Source organism: Nothobranchius furzeri, chromosome 11, assembly GCF_043380555.1.
Source record: "Nothobranchius furzeri strain GRZ-AD chromosome 11, NfurGRZ-RIMD1, whole genome shotgun sequence".
NCBI lineage: Eukaryota > Metazoa > Chordata > Actinopteri > Cyprinodontiformes > Nothobranchiidae > Nothobranchius > Nothobranchius furzeri.
Window position 1 is genome coordinate 35,738,144 of NC_091751.1, and position 21,759 is coordinate 35,759,902.

The 21,759-nt window shown below is 48.1% G+C and overlaps 2 protein-coding genes across 5 annotated transcripts in view; one reads left to right on the top strand and one right to left on the bottom strand.

Moving 5' to 3' along the window:
• adcy8 (adenylate cyclase 8 (brain)) overlaps positions 1-20,009 on the bottom strand; it is a 119,188-nt gene extending 99,179 nt beyond the window's left edge. The window contains exon 1 of one of the 2 annotated variants that reach the window (XM_015956432.3): positions 17,898-20,009. In XM_015956432.3, the coding sequence (XP_015811918.1) occupies positions 17,898-18,779 (882 nt within the window). In that variant the 5' untranslated portion in view covers positions 18,780-20,009. The remainder of the gene's footprint in view (positions 1-17,897) is intronic. The other variant, XM_015956431.3, reaches the window with a different exon arrangement.
• LOC139061688 (uncharacterized) lies at positions 1,504-5,906 on the top strand. 3 transcript variants are annotated; one of them, XM_070541522.1, is made up of 11 exons: positions 1,504-1,684; positions 2,933-3,023; positions 3,094-3,105; positions 3,196-3,300; positions 3,385-3,489; positions 3,562-3,594; positions 4,523-4,570; positions 4,683-4,774; positions 4,855-5,165; positions 5,260-5,472; positions 5,555-5,906. In XM_070541522.1, exons 5-11 carry the CDS (start codon positions 3,457-3,459, stop codon positions 5,617-5,619), a joined length of 795 nt encoding a protein of 264 aa, XP_070397623.1. In that variant the 5' UTR covers positions 1,504-1,684; positions 2,933-3,023; positions 3,094-3,105; positions 3,196-3,300; positions 3,385-3,456; the 3' UTR covers positions 5,620-5,906. The 3 variants fall into 3 exon arrangements, with proteins under 3 accessions (XP_070397623.1, XP_070397624.1, XP_070397625.1); XM_070541523.1 differs by lacking the exon at positions 3,094-3,105; XM_070541524.1 differs by lacking the exons at positions 2,933-3,023; positions 3,094-3,105.
• Positions 20,010-21,759: the final 1,750 nt, after the last annotated feature.

The following is a 21,759-nucleotide window of genomic DNA, read 5'->3' on the forward strand; positions in this document are numbered from 1 at the left end:
AATAGTCTGAAAGGCCCTGTCCCCTTTGGTTTTCAGTCTGGTTCGAGGAACAGCCAGGAGGTTTTCAGATGTGGATCTAAGGTTCCGAGAGGTGGTGTGTGGGGATAAAAGCTCAGATAGGTAGCTTGGAGCCTGGTTGTTAAGAGCTCTATAGGTCAGGACTAAAACTTTAAACTGTATTCTATATTCTACTGGGAGCCAGTGGAGGGACTGTAAAACTGGAGTGATGTGAGCTCATCTGCTGGATTTGGTTAGGAGTCTGGCTGCTGCATTTTGGATGGCTCGAAGGCGTGAGAGGAAGGTTTTGCTGAGACCAGTAAAAAGAGTGTTACAGTAGTCTAAGCGTGATGACACAAAGGCATGGATTATTTTTTCCAGATCTGCAGTAGAAACCAGTTTACGGACTTTTGAAATGTTTCTCAGTTGAAAGAAACAAGAGCGAGAGATGGTTTTGACGTGTGAGTCTAAACTTAAAGCTGGATCAAAAATAACTCCTAGGTTTCTAATGTTGGCCTTGGCTGATGGGCAAAAAGATGCAATTTCTTGCTCGATTTTTGGTTGAAGTTCCGGGGATGCAGCGATCAGGGTCTCTGTCTTGTTAGCATTTAAGACAAGAAAGTTGCTGGACAGCCAGTTACTGATCTGGGTCAGGCAGAGTACAAGTGTGGCCAGCCTGTCCAACTGGTGTGACATAAAGGACATATAGAGCTGAATATCATCAGCGTAGATGCGGTAGGAGATGTCTGGGAAAGACTGAATGATGCCAGCTAGGGGAAGAATATAGAATGCGAATAGTAGAGGCCCTAGAACTGAACCTTGTGGGACCCCGCATGTTAGAGAGGCAGTATCTGAAGAGAAGGTTTCTGACTTCACCATGAATGTTCTGTTAGTGAGATGGGAAGAGAGCCAGTCTAGAGCAGAACCTGAAATCCCAGCCAGGGCCTTTAACCTGTTTAGTAGAACGTTGTGGTCTACAGTGTCAAAAGCTGCACTGATGTCAAGCAGGACCATGACAGAGCATTTCCCTGCATCAGCAGCCATCAGGAGGTCATTATGCACCCTTACTAGAGCAGTCTCAGTTGAGTGCTGCTTCAGAAAGCCAGACTGGAAGGGGTCAGAGATCTTTGACTTAGAAAACCAGGATCTGAGTTGGGTTTCAACCAAGCCCCCACAATGCCGCTCAGAAAATGGTCCCATCCCGGAAGTAAGAGAAATTGCAGTTCCACCCTCATCCACTGGGGGCTGGTACCAGAAGCGAGCAAATCCTCATTGACTCCCACGTTAAAAATGCCATTTTCACAGCAGAAATAAACATGTTTACAGCCTGGTACCAGAACATGTTTTTTGTCTAAATTATCTAGTTTATACTCATGACAACTCTGAGGGGGGTGAATTTTTTTCTCACTCTTCTGTTTAAGTGTATTGAAAGCCTAAAATTCTGTATAATTAATGAGCATCAGACCCACGTGACCGTCGCCTCAGACCCACGTGACCACATAGCTAGCTCCGTGGAAAGGCCTCAGTACAGCCTCGGTCTCTCCTGGAAACTGTGTCGGGATTTTGAGTCTCTGTGCTTGTGAATTCTGTTTTGGATAATATTAGGGCAATTGTTGGACAAAATGACTTGCTGTGGTATTAATTGCACTAATAGAGCGTCCAAGGAGTCTCCACTTCATTTTTTTCGGTAAGTTAAAATCTATATTTGTATTTTATGTCACTGCTGCCTTTAAACTAGCTGAGTTTACCGAAGTAGCTAGCTAACTATCAGTTTAACATGTAGCATGTACTTTTTAACCATGAAATTTAAATGTAAAATACGGTAAAATAATTAATAGGGCATATTTAGATGGGTAATAGGGTAAAACCCAGTGCATTTAAGATAAAAATGGGTTGAAAGATGACGGGGCGCGCCGCTTGGGGGGACACTTCTGTGCTCCATTCTTTCATCCGGTAATCCCCAGCGGTCAGGCCGGGCAGGCTGACCGATGCGGCGCCTCGCTGCTGCGGGATGACCGCTCGTGGAACTCGGAGACAGATCTGACCGGAGAAATACTGCAGCTCGTTGAGAAGTCTATAGGGCATACAGCGTTTCCCTTAAATCCCACCGCCACGCCAACAAGATCCCAAGTTTCTTTGTTTTTGTTGGCGCTGTTTACCGAAGAAGCAGCGGGAATACCAGCAAGTTTCATCAGACTCGTAAAGTTAGTTTTTGCAGGGGACCCCCTGTATTTTACTGCTCCCTCCTGCAGTCTTCCCCTATTAAAATTTAAAATGTGTAACTTCACGTATTGGGATGAATGACTGATATTCATGTTAAACTCAAACGTTAGGTATTTAGGGGGAAAAAACAAAATAATAAACATTATACAGATGTCAAATAAATCAAACTGTAATTAAACTATATATTTTCAAAGTCTCGATTCTGGATAAAATCCAACAACATATGCTTTATAAATAAACACTACACATGGCTTTTACACACACACACACACACACACACACACGTTACATTGTGATTTCTTAGTAAATATTCTATTTGGCGAGAGATAAACTTTATTGTATTTATCCTAGTGAATCTATAATTAAACGGGTAAACTAGTAGCACCACATCCAACATCAAATAAAGTAAAATGTTATTATCAGGAGAGGGAGAATGATTAAGTGGTTAGCAGCAGTGTGCTAGACGATGGCCCCCTCCATGAGGCCACCACAGCTCAGCAGAACATCGTTGTAGCTTCTTCAGGGGAGAAAAACACTTAGGGAGGGAACGCCTGGATGAAAAGGTGAGTTTTTAGATGATTTTTAAAGACCTCTACACTTACAGAGAAAATAAAGTTAACAGCTGAAATAGCAGGAAATAATACAGTTAAAGAGCAGATTGTAGAAGACTGGTCTGTCTACTGCATAATGCTGAACTCTAACATGTGTCCAGAACCTGCTGAAGAAGCACCAGGCTGAGATCACAGGTCATGAACCTCGCATCAAGGCTGTCACCCAGAAAGGAGAGACCATAGTGGAGGAAGGTAGAGCAGGTCTGGTCCTGACATGTTTCTGAGGTGTCTGCAGGTTCTGGCTCACTTTGTTTGGGTCCAGGTCACTTCGCTGGTGAGGAAGTGAAGACTAAACTGTGGGAGCTTCATGTACGTTGGGACAAGCGAACATCTCCACACCTGCTTTGTGTTTGTGTGACTTTAGGTTGTTTTACTTGAACTCGCGTCTTTAGCTGAATGAGGATGGAGAGACGGGTCGGACCTGGAGCAGGTCGAGGTCTTGCAGAAGAAGTTTGACGACTTCCAGAAGGTCGGACTTTTCCTCCTCTCCGTCTTCCAGCAGCAGCTGTCAGATCAGCTCAGGTGATAATCAGCAGGTGCTTTTGTCCTGCAGGACCTGAAGGCCAACGAGTCCCGCCTGAGGGACATCAACAAGGTGGCATCTGAACTGGAGTCAGAAGGTCTGATGGCTGAGGAGGCTCCTATGGTTCAGGCTCAGGTGAGCGTCACCTGTCTGCAGCAGCTGGTCCCTCTCACTTCCTGGTTTAACTCTGCTCGTCTCTGTTTGTAGACACAAGAACATCTGGGTTCTGCTCCTGGAAAGGTGCGTGTTGTCCTCCGCCTCCACCAGAACCAGACGTGGTGTTTTTGTTACCACTCATTTGTTTGTTTACAGGATGAAGCCGACTCTAACCCCGGCTTTCCACAGGAGTCGTCAGCAGCACGTTACTGCAGCAGCACGTCATAGCTGCTGATAGGAACCGCTGTGGTCAACAGAACCTTTTCCACTGGAGCCGTCAGCCAAGCGAGTCGGCCGCGTCTCAGGAGCAGCATGTCGCGGCCCTTACGCGCCGGTTCTATTTTCTACGCGCGACGCCTCTGAAACGGGTCAAGTTCGACATTTTTGGGGAAGGAATGACAGGAAATCGGACGCGGAAATTGAGAGAATCTACCAAGATTTTCAGAATAAAGAACATACTGCTTTCCGGTTGCTTTACTTTTAAAAAACGTTACTAACTGCAGCCCCGTGAGAAGTTATCACCTAGCTAGCGGTCTCCTTTGTTTTTCAGGTCCGTATTGGCGATTATAAAACGGACAGAACATAAAACAAACCATGTTGTAGTTTTGTCCTGCTTGTTGTTGTGTTTACTGACGAAGTCACTCGTGTGACTTCGTGCTCGGTCGGTGACAGCTGCTCCCCTGCTGCTTCGCGTCTCGTGGGAAGGGCCAAGCAGCAGCTTACGCAAGCAAGACGTGCTGCTGCAGTAACGTGCTGCTGACGGCTCCCGTGGAAACCCGGGGTAAGACGGCGTCACCCTAGAAGGTGAGTTCATTCAGCTGATCAGAGGTCACCTCTGATGGCCGCAGTCACGGCCGACCGTGCTGACATCACACAGGAATTCAGGTGACCCGGCAGGCACCAGGTGCTGGTGAAAGTGGGGACATGTCAGCTGGTTGCCATGGCTACAGTTATCTTTATGCATCTGTATGACTGCTGACTGGTGTGTGTTTCCTGTGACCTTTGACCTCAGACCGTACGGTTGAGCGTTCAGACGACGGCTAACTTTAATTCCATCAAGGTAAGAGGAAGCTCTTCCCTTCCTGTCTGAGCGATCCATCTCCAGGTTTCCTCGTCCGGCGTCCAGCCCGCTGGCGTCCACCTTCATCTCACTGGGTTTGGTTTCTCTCCAGGAGCTGAACAACCGCTGGCGCTCGCTGCAACAGCTGGCTGAAGACCGGAGCAACATGCTGGGCAGCGCCCATGAGGTGCAGCGCTTCCACAGGTACCCCACACACTTATGCGCCGCTTACGGGTCAGTAGAGTTTGGACCCACACTCAGACGGAGTTCTGATGTCTTCTCAGAGACGCTGATGAGACCAAAGAGTGGATCGAGGAGAAGAACCAGGCCCTGAACACAGACAACTACGGCCACGACCTGGCCAGCGTTCAGGCTCTGCAGCGTGAACATGAAGGCTTTGAGCGTGACCTGGCAGCTCTGGGTGATAAGGTCCGCTTCCTGATCGGTACCAGGACCCGAGTTGTCTCTGGAGACACGTTCTTCATGGTTCTGGTGACTCCACCCCAGCCGTTCCTGATCAGCAATCAGCGGGGTGTTTTCCTATTTAAGGTGGATGGAGGACACAATTTGACGCCAGAAGATTGCCTCAGTTTTGGTAGTAACCAGCCACTCGTGTTACCTCTAGTGTTCCTAGGATTAATGTTATGTCGTAGTGTTTTTGCTCTTATATTGGATTTACCATTCTTCAGGATTCCTGTCGACCTCATTGGATACTGACCTCTACTCCAGGATTTGGATATTCAACACACGGACCTTATCACCACCCTCCATAACCCACCTCTCATCTCACCCAGTGCCCCATCCACCAGGACGCCCCGCTTCTCTCCACCTCTGCTCCCTCTCCTGTGCTTCCCCCGGCTCTCTACCTCTCCCTCCTCCAGCCAACACATACACCCACCACAGTAAGTCTGCTGAACACCTCTGCCTGCCTACAATGGATTTTGAAACCAGAACCTAAGCTCACCTGTGTTCTCCCTCCTCCAGACGCTGAGCTGTTGTTGCAGTTCCAACCACAGACTTATCTGTGCACCTTAAGTTCCTCCTTATAAATAAATCATTTTTTCCATCAGTTTTTGGTCAGTGTTGTATTCTGCATGTCTTGGGTTAAGTACCTTCCTCCAAACATGACACTCCTCTTCAAAGAGCAAATCTGTTCAGCACATTCTGACAGACAGACCACCGTTCTTCTGTCATGATGCTGTACAGGACATTTTTAGAGTTTTTCTTTTTAAAGATAAATAGGATTACATTTAAAGAGCAATACTTTCACATTATCATTTTCCCACACTTCTGTATAACTGTATTTTGTTGTTTTTCAATAAAGAATGACAAATTATTTAAGTTTGGTTTTTGTTGCACACAAATATATATCTGTAAAAAATATCTACAAAGCTAATGTTTACATAAGTATGATTGGGTTTTGCAATACGGCACTATTTTAGTAAGATTTTTAAACCAAGTAAAGTTAGTAAAGAACACATTTCTATTGTCTGCTAAGAAACTGTTGGGATTTAAAATGGGCCTGTTGTACAAATAACTTGTAAATGATTATTCCTCACTTTTGTCTTAACCAAAGAAATTCCAGTAATTGAGCAAAAACATTTATTTTTAACACTACATTTTATAAAACAGGGCGCAAAGTGCCGGCACATGTATGTATGTCGATGGTCCGCCCCAACCGAACCAGGAGACACAGACGTCAGGGAGGCCAAGGTTGTCTCTGCAGCTCTCTGGGCACCACGCCTCACATAGCTGTCTCCAATGATCCAAATGGCTATGGAGAAAAAATAACAGGTTTGTCATAATTGTTTAAAGCACAAAACCATACATGAAGTGGTGAGACAGGTATGTGGAACTTACACTTGCTGCTTTGTGTAGCTGATGTTGGAGACACACAGGCTGCCATGGTGACATTTAAACAGATCTAAGGAAAAAATGAAAATTAAAAACTCCCAGACCTCATGTCATATTTACTAATCAGCTATGGCTGATTTATTGTTTGGATCACAGTGAGTTACACTAATTCTAATATATTTTTATTTCTATTATACATACATACTTTTTAACTGTTATTTTCACATGACTGTTATCAGGCTCTCTTGTTCTGGTTCTGATGATAATTCCGTGTCTTCCAGTAAGTTATCTTGTGCTTACTTCATCTGTAGAATGTCTCTTTACTTTTGGTAAATTGTACTGAGTCCAGAATAAAGACTACAGGTGCTGGCCAGTAAATTAGAATATCATCAAAAGGTTGAAAATATTTCAGTAATTCCATTCAAAACGTGAAACTTGTACATTATATTCATGCAATGCACACAGACCAATGTATTTCCGATGTTTATTACGTTTAATTTTGATATTTATAGGTGACAACCAATGAAAACATCAAATCTGGTATCTCAGAAAATTAGAATATTCTAAAGGCCAATGAAAAAATGTTTGTTTCTCTAATGTTGGCCAACTGAAAAGAATGAACATGAAAAGAATGTGCATGTATAGCACTCAATACTTAGTCGGGGCTCCTTTTGCCTCAATAACTGCAGTAATGCGGCGTGGCATGGACTCGATCAGTCTGTGGCACTGCTCAGGTGTTATGAGAGCCCAGGTTGCTCTGATAGTCGTCTTCAGCTCCTCTGCATTGTTGGGTCTAGCGTATTGCATCCTCCGCTTCACAATACCCCATAGATTTTCTATGGGGTTAAGGTCAGGCGAGTTTGCTGGCCAATCAAGGACAGGGATACCATGGTCCTTGAACCAGGTGCTGGTGGTTTTGGCACTGTGTGCAGGTGCCAAGTCCTGTTGAAAGGTGAAGTCTGCATCCCCATAAAGTTGGTCAGCAGCAGGAAGCATGAAGTGCTCTAAAACTTCCTGGTAGACGGCTGCATTGACCCTGGACCTCAGGAAACAGAGTGGGCCAACACCGGCAGATGACATGGCACCCCACACCATCACTGACGGTGGAAACTTTACACTGGACCTCATGCAACGTGGATTCTGTGCTTCTCCGCTCTTCCTCCAGACTCTGGGTCCTTGATTTCCAAAGGAAATGCAGAACTTGCTTTCATCAGAAAACATAACTTTGGACCACTCAGCATCAGTCCAGTCCTTTTTGTCCTTGGCCCAGGCGAGACGCTTCTTGCGCTGTTTCTTGTTCAAGAGTGGCTTGACACACGGAATGCGACACCTGAATCCCATGTCTTTCATGAGTCTCCTCGTGGTGGTTCTTGAAGCGCTGACTCCAGCTGCAGTCCACTCTTTGTGGATCTCCCCCACATTTTTGAATGGGTTTGTCGTCACAATTCTCTGCAGGGTGCGGTTATCCCTAGAGCTTGTACACTTTTTTCTACCACATTTTTTCCGTCCCTTCGCCTGTCTGTTAATGTGCTTGGACACAGAGCTCTGCGAACAGCCAGCTTCTTTAGCAATCACCTTTTGTGTCTTGTCCTCCTTGTGCAAGGTGTCAATGATTGTCTTTTGGACAGCTGTTAAGTCAGAAGTCTTCCCCATGATTGTGGTGCCTTCAAAACAAGACTGAGGGACCTTTTAAAGGCCTTTGCAGGTGTTTTGAGTAAATCAGCTGATTAGAGTGGCAGCAGGTGTCTTCTATATTCAGCCTTTTCAGAATATTCTAATTTTTTGAGATACCAAATTTGGAGTTTTCATTAGTTGTCACTTATGAATATCAAATTTAAATGTAATGAACATTGGAAATACATTGGTCTGTGTGCATTGCATGAATATAATGTACAAGTTTCACGTTTTGAATGGAATTACTGAAATATTTTCAATCTTTTGATGATATTCTAATTTACTGGCCAGCACCTGTAGTTGGCTGTACAAGATACAAACAAGTATCACATTTTGGAAATATATGAAATGTATTTAGGCTGCTAATTTAGCTCGAATACTAATAACTGCCATATTTTCCGGACTATAACTCGCACTTTTTTACATATTCTGGCTGGTCCTGCTACTTATACTCCCGAGCGACTTATATAACAAAATATGTAGGCTACACCACACTGCTGCGGGCCGACTCCGACCCGCCCAAGAATGAGTTCCCCTGTCCCGCTGGAAGGGTTTCAAACACCGCCAGCATCTGTTAGAGCCTGTGGCGGGGTGCTGAGGGCCGGCTCCAGCCCAGGAATGAGCTCTCCTCGCCGGCCGGGAGTGTTTGAAACACCGCCATCCTCTCCTCTGCTGGCTGTTCATTCTGTTATGGTTACCGGTGCTTGTGTTGCAATGTGAAACGCTTGGTCTCAGATTTTGTAAGAAAGATAATAAAATGTCCCCCCAAAATACGACTTAAATATATTTTCTCTTCTTCATTATACATTTAATGGCTGGTGCGACTCAGGAGTGATAGCCCGGAAGATACGGTACTGAAAACTTGCTCACAGCAAAATGTTTGCATTACGGAAATAAATTATAAACTTACCGATTCAATACTTTTTAAATCCAGGTACTTCTCACTAACAGGCGCCGAAAACCTCCACCTAAACTCCGTGTGAGGTTCAGGTCGATGGGTGTTCCAGTTAGCTCCGGTTGGGTTGAAGCTAGGTGGCTACATCCGTTAGCTCGGCTCCCACCTCCGCGTTAGCTTTGGGTTAGCCAGGGTTAGCTTCAGGTTAGCTCGTAGCTAGTTCGCACGGGTGTCGTCACTCGAGCCCAGCCTTACAGCCCCACCCTCAGCTCCTCCTCTCTTCCCTTTTATGGAATTGTCTGGGCTGGACGGAACCTGTGACACGGTCAAAATGGCGGTGGTGGCCACCTCCCATTATAGACAAAAAACGTGTTATTGGAGTCTATGGAATCCGATTGTCCAGTATGTACAGTCTATGGTTTCAACAACCTTCTCAAGTACTTTGCTGATGAAAGCTTAGAAATGGGCCTAAAGTTACTGGTGGAGCTGGCGTCAAGGTTGGGTTTTAAGAGAGGAGTCACTACTGCATTTTTAAAGTAAGATGGAACACAGCCTTGGGTCAGTGAGGTGGAGGAGCAGCGTGTCTACTCCGAGCCCCTCCCGGATGACCGAGCTTCTCACCCTATCTCTAAGGGAGAGCCCAGCCACTCTGCGGAGAAAACTCATTTTGGCCGCTTGTATCCACGATCTCATTCTTTCGGTCACTACCCAAAGCTCATGACCATAGGTGAGGGTAGGAACGTAGATTGTCCGGTAAATCGAGAGCTTCACCTTCTGACTCAGCTCTCCCTTCACCACGACAGACCGGTACAACGCCCGCATCACTGCAGATGCAGCACCAAGCCGCCTATTGATCTCATGCTCCAGTTTTCCCTCACTCGTGAACAAGACCCAGAGATACTTAAACTCCTCCACTTGGGGCAGGACCTCATCCCTGACCCGGAGAAGGCATTCTACCCTTTTCCGAATCAAGACCATGGTCTCAGATTTAGAGGAGCCGATTCTCATCCCAGCTGCTTCACACTCGACTGAGAACCGCTCCAGCGACAGCTGAAGATCACGTTCTGATGAAGCCAACTGGACCACATCATCTGCAAAAAGCAGAGACCTGATCCTCAGGCCACCAAAACGGATGCCCTCCACACCTTGGCTGCACCTAGAAATCCTGTCCATAAACGTTATGAACAGAATCAGTGACAAAGGGCAGTCTTGGCGGAGTCCAATTCTCACTGGGAACGAGCCCGGCATACTGCCGGTAATGCGGACCAAGCTCTGACACCGGTCATACAGGGACCTAACAGCCCATATCAGAGGGCCTGGTACCCCTTACTCCTGGAGAACCCCCCACAGGGCCCCCCGAGGAACACGATCAAACGCCTTCTCCAAATACATCAAACACATGTAGACTGGTTGGGCAAATTCCCACGCACCCTCCAGGATCCCCCTAAGGGTATACAGCAGGTCCAGTGTTCCACGGCCAGGACGAAAACCACATTGCTCCTCCTGAATCTGAGGTTCAACAATCCGATGGACCCTCCTCTCCAGAACCCCTTAATAGACCTTTCCAGGAAGGCTCAGGAGTGTGATTTCCCTGTAGTTGGAACACACCCTCTGGTCCCCTTTTTTAAATAAGGGAACCACCACCCCAGTCTGCCAGTCCAGGGGGACTGCCCTCGATGTCCACGCGATATTGCAGAGCTGTGTAAGCCAACACAGCCTCACAACATCCGGAGTCTTAAGGAACTCTGGGCGGATCTCATCTACCCCCGGGGCCTTGCCACAGAGGAGCTTTTTAACCACCTCAGTGACCTCAGCACCAGAGGTTTGAGAGGGCCACTCAAAGTCCCCAGACTCTGCTTCCTCACTGGATGACGTGTCGGTGGGATTGAGGAGGTCTTCGAAGTATTTTGCCCACTGATCCACAATGTCCTGAGAAGAGGTCAGCAGCACACCGTTCCCACTATAGATAGTGTTGGTAGCGCACTGCTTTCCTCCCCTGAGGTGCCGGATGTTGGACCAGAATCTCCTTGAAGCCGTACGGAAATCTTGCTCCATGGTCTCACCGAACTCCTCCTATGCCCGGGTTTTTGCCTCGGCGACCACCGAGCCGCTTTCCGCTTAGACTGCCGGTACCCGTCAGCTGCCTCTGGAGTCCCACAGGCCAAAAAGACCTGATAGGTCTCTTTCTTCAGCTTGACAGCATCCCTAACCGCCGGTGTCCACCAGCAGGTTCGGGGGTTGCCACCACGACAGGCACCGACAATCCTGCGACCACAGCTCCGGTTGGTCGCCTCACCAATGGAGGCATGGAACAGGGTCCATTCAGACTCAATGTCCCCCACCTCCCCCGGAACATCTTGGAAGTTCTGTCGGAGGTGGGTATTGAAGCTCCATCTGACAGGAGACTCTGCCAGACGTTCCCAGCAGACTCTTGTGATACGTTTGGGCCTGCCTGGTCTGACCGGCATCCTCCCCCACCATCTGAGCCAACTCACCACCAGGTAGTGGTCAGTTGACAGCTCTGCCCCTCTCCTCATCCGAGGTCACAGGTGAGATGAAACAACAACAAAGTCGATCATCGAGCTGCGGCCTAAGGTATCCTAGTGCCAAGAGCACATATGGACACCTTTATGTCTGAACATGTTGTTCATTATGGACAATCCATGACTGGCACAGAAGTCCAATGACAAAACACCACTCGAATTCAGATCAGGGGGACCGTTCCTCCCAACCACACCTCTCCAGGTCTCATTGTCGTTGCCCACGTGAGCGTTAAAGTCCCCCAGCAGAATGAGGGAGTCACCGGAAGGAGCGCTTTCCAGCACCCCCTCCAAGGTCTCCAAAAAGGGTGGGTAGTCTGAACTGTAGTTTGGTGCAAAAGCACAGACCACAGTCAGAACCCACCCCCCACACGTAGGTGGAAGTAGGCTACCCTCTCATTCACTGGGGTAAAGCCCAACGTACAGGCACCAAGATGGGGAGCAACTAGTATGACCACCCCTGCTCAGCGCCTCTCAGTGGGAGCAACTCCAAAGTGGTAGAAAGTTCAGCCCCTCTCAAGGAAACTGGTTCCAGAGCCAGAGCCATGCGTTGAGGTGAGTCCGACTATATCTAGTGGGAACCTCTCAATCTCACACACCAACTCAGGCTCCTTCCCCACCAGAGAGGTGACATTCCATGTGCCAAGAGCCAGCTTCTGTAGCTGAGGATCAGATCGCCAAGGTCCCCGCCCTCGACTACACCCATCACACACTGCACCTGACCCCTTTGGCCCCTCCCACGAGTGGTGAACCCATGGGAAGGGGGACCTACTTTTCCTCTTCTGGCTGTGCCTGGCCGGGCTCCATGGGTGAAAGCCCGGCCACCAGCTGCTCGCCAACGTGCCCCACCTCCAGGACTGGCTCCAGAGGGGGGCCCCGGTGACCCACGTCCGGGCAAGGGAACACGGTTTCCATTTATATTATTCATCATAAGAGGTCTTTGGATGCTCTTTGTCTGATCCCTCACCTAGGACCTGTTTGCCATGGGTGACCCTACCAGAGGCAGAAAGCCTCAGACAAATTAGCTCCTAGGATCATTGAGACACTCAAACCCCTCCACCACGGTAAGGTGACAGCCCAGGGAGACACGTAGACATCTTTACAGTCTTATCTACGTCACTAGCTTATTCCTCTTGTATATCAGTGATAGTGGTGCGTTCGATTTGTCCTTGGAACTCGGAAACTCCTGAGGTTGATACAGCTGTTAAATATAATCTTCCTGGAGTAAAAGCTGCAGATTTCAGTAACTGAGGGATTTCCTGCTGCTTCTGCCGACACGTGCACAAGAGTGACAGGCGACAAAAGCTTTTAAGTCTGAAGTCGTTTTTGGAAACGCCTGGGAGGTCACGGTGCTGAAAAGTCCCCAGAAAACTCAAAAAGCTGCAGCTGATGGTTCTGAGCTTTCATTAAATATTAAGAGTGGCTGAGTGCAGTGTCTGGTAACGGTAGAGTGTGTGAGATCAACCGCATGTGACCGGGGAGCTGGATGGGCAAGAGGTGAGAGAGGGGTGAGAGACGTAGATGAGACAGAAAAGACGTCTACGTGTCGAACGTCTCGGTGACGTAAATGAGACAGTATAAAGACGTCTACGTTTCTAACGTCTCGGTGATGTAGATGAGACCGTAAAGACGACAATGTGTCTAACGTCTCGGTGACGTAGATGAGACAGTAAAGACGTCTACGTTTCTAACGTCTCAGTGACATAGATGAGACCGTAAAGACGTCTATGTGTCTAACGTCTCGGTGACGTAGATGAGACAGAAAAGATGTCTACGTGTCTAACGTCTCAGTGACATTTATGAGACCGTAAAGACGTCTATGTGTCTAACGTCTCGGTGACGTAGATGAGACAGTAAAGATGTCTACGTGTCTAAAGTCTCGGTGACGTAGATGAGACCGTAAAGACGTCTATGTGTCTAACGTCTCAGTGACGTAGATGAGACAGTAAAGACGACTACGTTTCTAACGTCTCAGTGACATAGATGAGACCGTAAAGACGTCTATGTGTCTAACGTCTCGGTGACGTAGATGAGACAGTAAAGACGACTACGTTTCTAACGTCTCAGTGACATAGATGAGACAGTAAAGACGTCTATGTGTCTAACGACTCAGTGACGTAGATGAGACAGAAAAGACGCCTACGTGTCTAACGTCTCGGTGACGTAGATGAGACAGTAAAGACGTCTACATGTCTAACGTCTCGGTGACGTAGATGAGACAGAAAAGACGTCTACGTGTCTAATGTCTCGGTGACGTAGATGAGACAGAAAAGACGCCTACATGTCTAACGTCTCGGTGACGTAGATGAGACAGTAAAGACGTCTACGTGTCTAACGTCTCGGTGACGTAGATGAGACAGAAAAGACGTCTACGTGTCTAATGTCTCGGTGACGTAGATGAGACAGAAAAGACGCCTAAGTGTCTAACGTCTCGTTGACGTAGATGAGACAGTAAAGACGTCTACGTGTCTAACGTCTCGGTGACGTAGATGAGACAGAAAAGACGCCTACGTGTTTAACGTCTCTGTGACGTAGATGAGACAGAGAAGACGCCAACGCGTCTAACGTCTCGGTGACATAGATGAGACAGAAAAGACATCTACGTGTCTAACGTCTCGGTGACATAGATGAGACAGAAAAGACGTCTACGTGTCTAACGTCTCGGTGACGTAGATGAGACAGTAAAGACGTCTAAGTGTCTAACGACTCTGTGACGTAGATGAGACAGAGAAGACACCAACGCGTCTAACGTCTCGGTGACATAGATGAGACAGAAAAGACGTCTACGTGTCTAACGTCTCGGTGACATAGATGAGACAGAAAAGACGTCTACGTGTCTAACGTCTCGGTGACATAGATGAGACAGAAAAGACGTCTACGTGTCTAACGACTCGGTGACATAGATGAGACAGAAAAGACGTCTACGTGTCTAACGACTCGGTGACATAGATGAGACAGAAAAGACGTCTACGTGTCTAACGTCTCAGTGACATAGATGAGACAGAAAAGACGTCTACGTGTCTAACGACTCGGTGACGTAGAGTAGACAGTAAAGACGTCTACGTGTCTAATGTCTCGGTGACATAGATGAGACAGAAAAGACGTCTACGTGTCTAACGTCTCGGTGACGTAGAGTAGACAGTAAAGACGTCTACGTGTCTAATGTCTCGGTGACATAGATGAGACAGAAAAGACGTCTACGTGTCTAACGTCTCTGTGACGTAGATGAGACAGAAAAGACATCTACGTGTCTAACGTCTCGGTGACGTAGATGAGACAGTAAAGACGTGTAAACTCGTCTGATCAGCTGAAAGTTAAACCAAACAAAACATTTTTCTCTTTAGGATTTGATTTTATGTGTTTGTGTTTTATGTAAAAAACACTCTCTGCTCTGCTGTTCTCCTCTTCATCCTCCTCCTCCTCTATCTCGTCAGAGCAGCCGGCGCCTGGAGAGCGCCGTTTGACCTTGAGAGGAAAACGGCGTGGAGCTCCAGGAGCAGAGCAGCTAATCACTGCGCAGTGTGTGTGTATGAGTGTGTGTGTATGTGTGTGTGTGTGTGTAAGCTAGGTTGTCGTGAGTTCCCATGAATCTAAGAGCATCATAAAGCTGTTAATGGCTGTGTGTTTCACTCTGTCTCTCTCTTACACACACACACACACACACACACACACACACACACACACACACACACACACACACACACACACACACACACACACACACACACACACACTTCCCTTTACTGACCAGGACGAGCTAATCTGTTCCCGGCTATTTAACAGCAATAAGGAGGCTAAATGGCTCCGGCACAAACACAAAAGAACAGCCTGACGTTCCCACCGGAAAAGGCTAGATAGACGGATTTGTGACACCCTGACAGGAAGGACAGGTGAGCTGTTAGTTACAATCCAGACAGAAGAAGACTGAGACGGTAAAAATGTGCTGAAAACAAAAAACTAGACAAATCCAGAGATGAATTAGGATAAAATAAACAAAACTGAATAATAGAATGTAAATATTGGCATGCTTAGGGCAAACTTACCATTAGTGTTTTCTGTTTAAAGTTATAAATGATTAAATGCTTCCTGAAGCTTCCCAAGCCTCAGTTTAGTGAAATGTAGTAGGTGAATAAAAAATGCCATTGGAGGCTGAGCTGATGTCATCAGTCACAACCTCATGCCACGCGACACTTTAAAGTTTGAATTAAGTTTTTATTTTTCAGAACTATTTTGGAAGATCAGAAAGTTCTTGAAGGATCAGAAGAGAATAAATAGGTCGGAGTTAAAAACATCAGTGATGCTGAAATGAGCATCCAGCCCAGGGAGGAGCGAGCGGCGCCAGCCGTGGAAAAGCTTTTATCACCACCGGCATTAAATATCAAATGTTTTATTGACTCCTTCTGAAGTGCCGCACTCAGCCTCTGGATCCAGATACCAGCAGCCACTTAACAGCCGTTGACCTCTGACCTTTTCTCACTAAAACTCACTGGTTGCTTACAGTTTGTGTGCAGCGGAAGCTGAGAGGGGAAGCTGGGAAATCCCCCCCAAGCCACTCGGCAGGAGCGAGTCATCTGCATCACGTCTACAACCAGAGAGAGAGGGCCGCCAGCCTCACGGCGTGAAGCATGATGGGATACGGAGCGACAGTGCTGCAAGGATGAGGCGGCGAGTGCGTCGTCATGTCAGGCATGCTGACGGATGCTCCTGAGCTACAAGGATATAATCCTAACGTTCTCTTTACATGGGAAAATAGTCTCTAAAACATCACCAAATTACATTTTTTCTGCATGACTTGAGTCCTCAGAACACCCCCTACCCTCCCGAAAAAGGAGAATTTGGTTTGTAAAAAAATTATATGGAAAATAAAGAAAAAATATTATAAAAATCCTGAATCCAATCAAGACGATTCATGTTTTTTTTCCTGAATGATTTTACTATCATTTATGAAATCATTTATGTAAATGTGTCTGATTCAGATGTCACATCTGAGCTGTAGATCGAGGGCAAAACACAGCGACGCGTGGCACGCTTCAGAGTAAACCTGTTGTAGGATCACACGTCTGTAAATCACTAGAGATCCTGGTCTTCGAGGGCCGATACCACCGTTGGATGTCTCTGTTTAGGTTTAAATGAAAAAGTTTTTACTGTCCGGTTCCAAAAATTTGATTCTTGATTTTAATATTTAGTTTATTTATTTATTTAATGAATAAACACAACAATATTTGACTTTTTATTCAGTCATCTCAGCAATTTTTACATTTGATGTGTTTTTTATTCATGATGTTCAGTAGATTATGTTCAAATGTTAAAATATCTCTTAAAATGCTAAATTAATATATGATAAAAGTATTTATTTTATAACCAACTAACTGTATTTAAACACCGAGACTGGCAGCAAACTATTGTTAAAAACAAAGTCAGAGAATTTTTGTTGATTTAAAACCTTTTAAAGCTTTTATGTTCATCATCTCATCATCAACCTCTGCAGGTGTTTCCTGTAAACATGAAACAATGAAACTCACACCGACCCAGGTCCGTTAAACCATCACAGACCTGAAAACCGTGTCTCTGGTTTCCACCTTAGCTCAGAGGACAAGTCAGCAAAAGGTTTTAAACTCTGAAGGAGAAGCGGTCTCTGGTTCAGATGATCATTATAGTCCACCTTATTATTCAAAAAAAACAAGATATCTGATCACATGCGCCTTTCACTGGGGATCCTCCTCTATAATTATCGATTTTCCTTTTACAACAGCAATGACACCTGAGCTCTCCCAAACAAACAGTTTCAGGTGTTGTTATTTTTACTTCAGCTTATTCAGTGATGAATGCCTAATGTATCTGTGCACAGATCAGTAAATCGTCCTGACTTGCATTCTGGTCACAGATGTGGAGAAAACAGTCAAACATCAGACCAACGTTTAAATTCAGAAGAGGAAGAAATTAGTAAATATAAACTTCACCAGCAGGGGACGTGTGCATGTGTGGCGTCGCTACGTTACAGTGTGTGCGTGCGTGTGGACAGCTCCCGGTGCTGAAACCTCAGCAGTCACATCAAAGGCTGCCGACACAAACAAACAGTCAGATTTCATTTTGCACGGAATAAGAAACAATCTGGAGCAACAGATTCATAAATTCAGACTGTTTTTGTTTTAACTGAGAAGTTCTGACGCGCAGCTGCAGCAGAACAAAGAGCAGCTCTGATTATCAGGGTGGAAACAAAAACAACAAACCCAAGTTTCTGGAGCTGAAGCTGAACTCGTACTCGTCTAATCTAATCTAGACAGGAAATTCTAGACGACAGGATGATGGAGGCGGTGGAGGAGGAGGGACAGGGTCAACTGATGAGTAAAGGTGCAGCAGGTACCTGGTTGGTGAACAGCTGCATGTTCTCGGACACCAGCAGCTGGACTAGCACCTGCAGCCCGGAGGTGAGGAGGCCCGCCAGGATGGCCCAGGTGAGCGGCAGCGGCAGCATGCTGTAGGTGGCAAACAGGGTGAAGAGGACGTAGCCCACCCCGTCCCCCAGCAGCCCGTAGCCCAGCCCTGCCGCCAGGATCTGCGTAGCCATGGCCACCCAGGTGACCACGCCGCTGTACTGTAGGTAGCTGTGCGACGTGGTGTCCTTCCGCACCACCACTAAGGCACAAATGACCACCTCGATGCCCGTGAAGAAGCCCAACAGCATCCCTTTGATGGGGTCCATGGGGGAGGAGGCCAGGGTGAGGTGCAGCACCAGCAGGGTGAGTTTGGTCACCACGTCCAGGATGTTCATCACCACCACCGACTTGCGCCTCTGGCCCAGAAAGTAGCGCTGGTACAGCCGCTCCAGGTCGCGGGACTTGAAGGCGTTCCGCAGGGTGGGGAAGATCACGCCCCGGTACGTGTAGCCCCAGTTCAGGAAGAAGTCCGAGTTACTGGGAGCGCAGTCGATCTGCAGGAATCCCAGGTCGCTGCTGGCGCGCTCCGGGAACACTTTGGTCCCCCCGTTGTTGTGCCGGTCCCCCACCGACGTCCGGCCCGCGGACTGCTTCCGCGCGCCCTGGATGGGGTCGAAGGGGTCATCCTTCAGGCCCCCGCCCCCGCCCTGCTCGTGGATGAAGCGCTGTTCGGTGATGTGCCGCACCGCGTTCTGCCACAACAGCCGTTTGGGTCTGGCGCTGCCGCTGCTGTTGCTGCTGCTCGGTGTCTTGTTGATGGTGTACAGCTCGTCGCTGGCGCTGGAGCACCGGACCTCCGACAGCTCCATCTCGCTGCTCGGGGCCGCCACTCCGGGGCTTCCGTTCGACTCGCTCGTGTCAATTCAGGTCCCCCACCCTTCCCGGCCGTCGGTCAGATCAGCGGTTCTGGGGAGACGACGTCCTCTTGTGCGCATCGAACCGGGGGCGCGTGCTTTTTTCTCCGGTTGTGGCGAGAATGGCACCGGGTGAAGCGCGGCTGGAGGTCATTGTCAAGCTCATTCGGGTCCTACATCACCGGACAGACGTCTCCCGGACCGGCCATCAGTCTCCGGTTTTCAGGCAGCAGCTCGAGCCACCGTGCGCCAGCATCGGACACCATCGGGGTGTCACGGGGATCCGGGATCCGTGAGGAACGGGGAAAGGGGGGAGGGGGGGTCGCAGATGGAACAAAATCTGGTTTTAGGTGAAACCTCCGAAACGGTCGGTGCGTTGCTGACACCGGTGGACCCGTTATTTAACGGTTCTTTTGCAGGAAAAACAAGCAGACAGCAACATTCCAGCCCCCTGGTCCCGCAAGATTTCCAGAAAATATCCAAGAAAAGGCAAAACGGGATAGAAATCCGTGTAATCCAGATTACAATCAATTCAATCTCACAAACTTGTTGCGCACGAGGCTGCAGGATCAGCGAGGATGGCGCGTGCCCTTCATCACGGATCAGCCCTCCGCCTCGCGCCCCTCGGTCCACACAAAGCTCTCGCGCTCAGATGCAACACCTGTCCGCGTCACAATCCCGGCTGGTTTCTCATGCGGAAAGGCGCGTCTCCATTCGGTAAATAACGCGTCCTGTGCGTCTCCGTGCTGCGCGCGAGGGTGAGAGTGGAGCCTCCTTCCTCCTCCCCCCTCCCCAGTGCTCCACAGCTCCGTGTGAGACCTCCCGGTTTCCCCGCCTCCTCGGTGGTTGGAGCGCGTGCAGCAGCGGCAGCAGCATCCGCGTGGAGCTGACGAGAGACCGGCTGGTCAGCGGAGCCACGGCGGCGCGAGCCAGTCAGCTGCGCTCCGGTTTGACGTCACCTGAGTGTGTTTGCGCGTGTTTGTTGCTCCCTCTCTCCCCCTCTTCCTCACCGACTGTCTCATCCCACGCTCTTCATCTCACCCTTTGTCTTGTCGCTCTCCCTTCCCGTCCTCCTTTTGTCTTCTGTCCTCGTGGTTCCGGTTCTGTTGGATCTTTTATTCTGGGTGGATCTTTGGTTGAGATGAAGAAAATCTGATCATTGTTAATTATTAGAGGTGTGATGCGATGTAGAGATCACTGATGGGTAAAGTTCTGCTAGACCCGGTCGGTACCACCCACCATCCCTATAATAAACAGAACTTAGTAAAGGGTTCTGAGTCAGAAGCTTTGCAGACAGAACCACTTTACTGAGTTCACCGTTTATTCAACCAATCACAAGGCGGCATCTAGATGAAGGTAAAACTGAGATTTGAACCCAGAGACATCTCTAGGGTCAGAGGTCAGCAGAAGACCACACCATCCAGGTGTCTCTCCTGTCAGCTAAAAACAGGAACCTGCCGCTACCATTCCCACAGGATCACCAGAACTGGGCCAGAGGAGACCGGAAAACCTTTTCTGGTCTGATGAGTCTGGATTTGGCTGCATTCTAAGCCAAACCCATCTTCTGGGGCTACTTCCAGCTGGACCATGTAGCTCAGATCATCTCTGGGTTTCTACAACATGACCCCAACGCGTAAGCAGAAGCAGCACATGTTCTTCATGCTGACAGACAGAATGGCATGTTTGTGGAGGATGTGATGTCAGGATGGATGCAGGAAGCAGACCGGACCCAGTGCTCTGCATCTGGAACATCTCCAGTGGGAGGTGACCAGGAGGAGTGTAAACCACCTCAGGTGACTCCATTGCAATGAAGAGAAGCAGCAGCTGTCTGAGCTTCTCGCCTGGTCTCTGAGGAAGGAAACTTCTGCTTGGATATAAGGTGTTCAGATCTGGTGATGAAAGATGAAGGCTGGATCACAGATGCACCAAACCACCTCCTCCCATTCCTCCTTCATCAACACGTGTCCTCACCCAAGTCTGTCTCTCCTCTATCCCATCACCACTCATAAAGAAACCAAGATAATCTGATCTGACCTTCTGCATTTGACTCATGTCCAGTCCAGAGGAATCCTTCCACCTTTTCCCAGTAGAGCACCAGGACCTCAGACTGGGAAGTGCCAGCTCTCAGGATCAGAATTCCTGCTGAAACATTTTGGCTCCCATGTTTCTGGCTCTCGTGTTGTATTGCGGGTCTCGTGTGATGGGATCCAGCTCCGGCTCTCCTCTGTAAACGTTTCAGATCATCACTTTGAAGTTTTCCTCGGCTGCTAGCCGGGATCACCCCGAGCAAACTAAAAATGTAAATTGAGAGTGATGAAGCTTATAATCTGAGGCACGCAGGCCCTCGCCTGTTAATCACAGCAAACGTCCAAATAATGACAGGAAAACTCCCCGCAGATGTTTTCACAACCATCCAGCACAGATCTCCACGTCTGGCACAGGATTGTTGCTTAAGACAAGATTAACTCCAATTAATTCATCAGGACAGACGCAAAGGAAATGGGGAAATGTGAACAGATGAGGTCCCATCATCCCCCGCTGCGTGAGAGCGTCTTGCCCCAGTTTTGCTGATCTGTGAGAAGCGGAGCCAAGGCCCGTCAGAGCTCGCTGGACTTGGATTAGGTTGGGTAAAATTATTCCCTCCTAAACCCCGTGGATCTGCTGGAGTTCCTTGTATGGAGCAGCCGCCCACCCCCCAGCGGCTCCAGGCAGCAGGGAAGGTTGCCTCATTGCTATTCGGTCTATTTTTACTCCCTTTCTTCTGCCGTATCTTCTCTCCGACTCTCCGTTCTGCTGATTCCAGAGAAAGAATTACAGAAAATCCGCCCGTGAACCGAATCCCACCAAACGCCACGGAGAGGCTGTGATCCAACGCCGCCATTGCTCGTCCCTGAAAATGGGACACGGGAGGCTGAACTTCTCTCAAAGTCAGACA

Coding starts and splice junctions, on each gene's coding strand:
- LOC139061688 (XM_070541522.1), top strand. CDS start 3,457: ATGGCTGAGGAGGCTCCTATGGTTCAGGCTCAG. Junction 3,595..4,522: donor TGGGTTCTGCTCCTGGAAAG/GTGCGTGTTGTC, acceptor CTTTGACCTCAG/ACCGTACGGTTGAGCGTTCA. Junction 4,775..4,854: donor GAGGTGCAGCGCTTCCACAG/GTACCCCACACA, acceptor ATGTCTTCTCAG/AGACGCTGATGAGACCAAAG.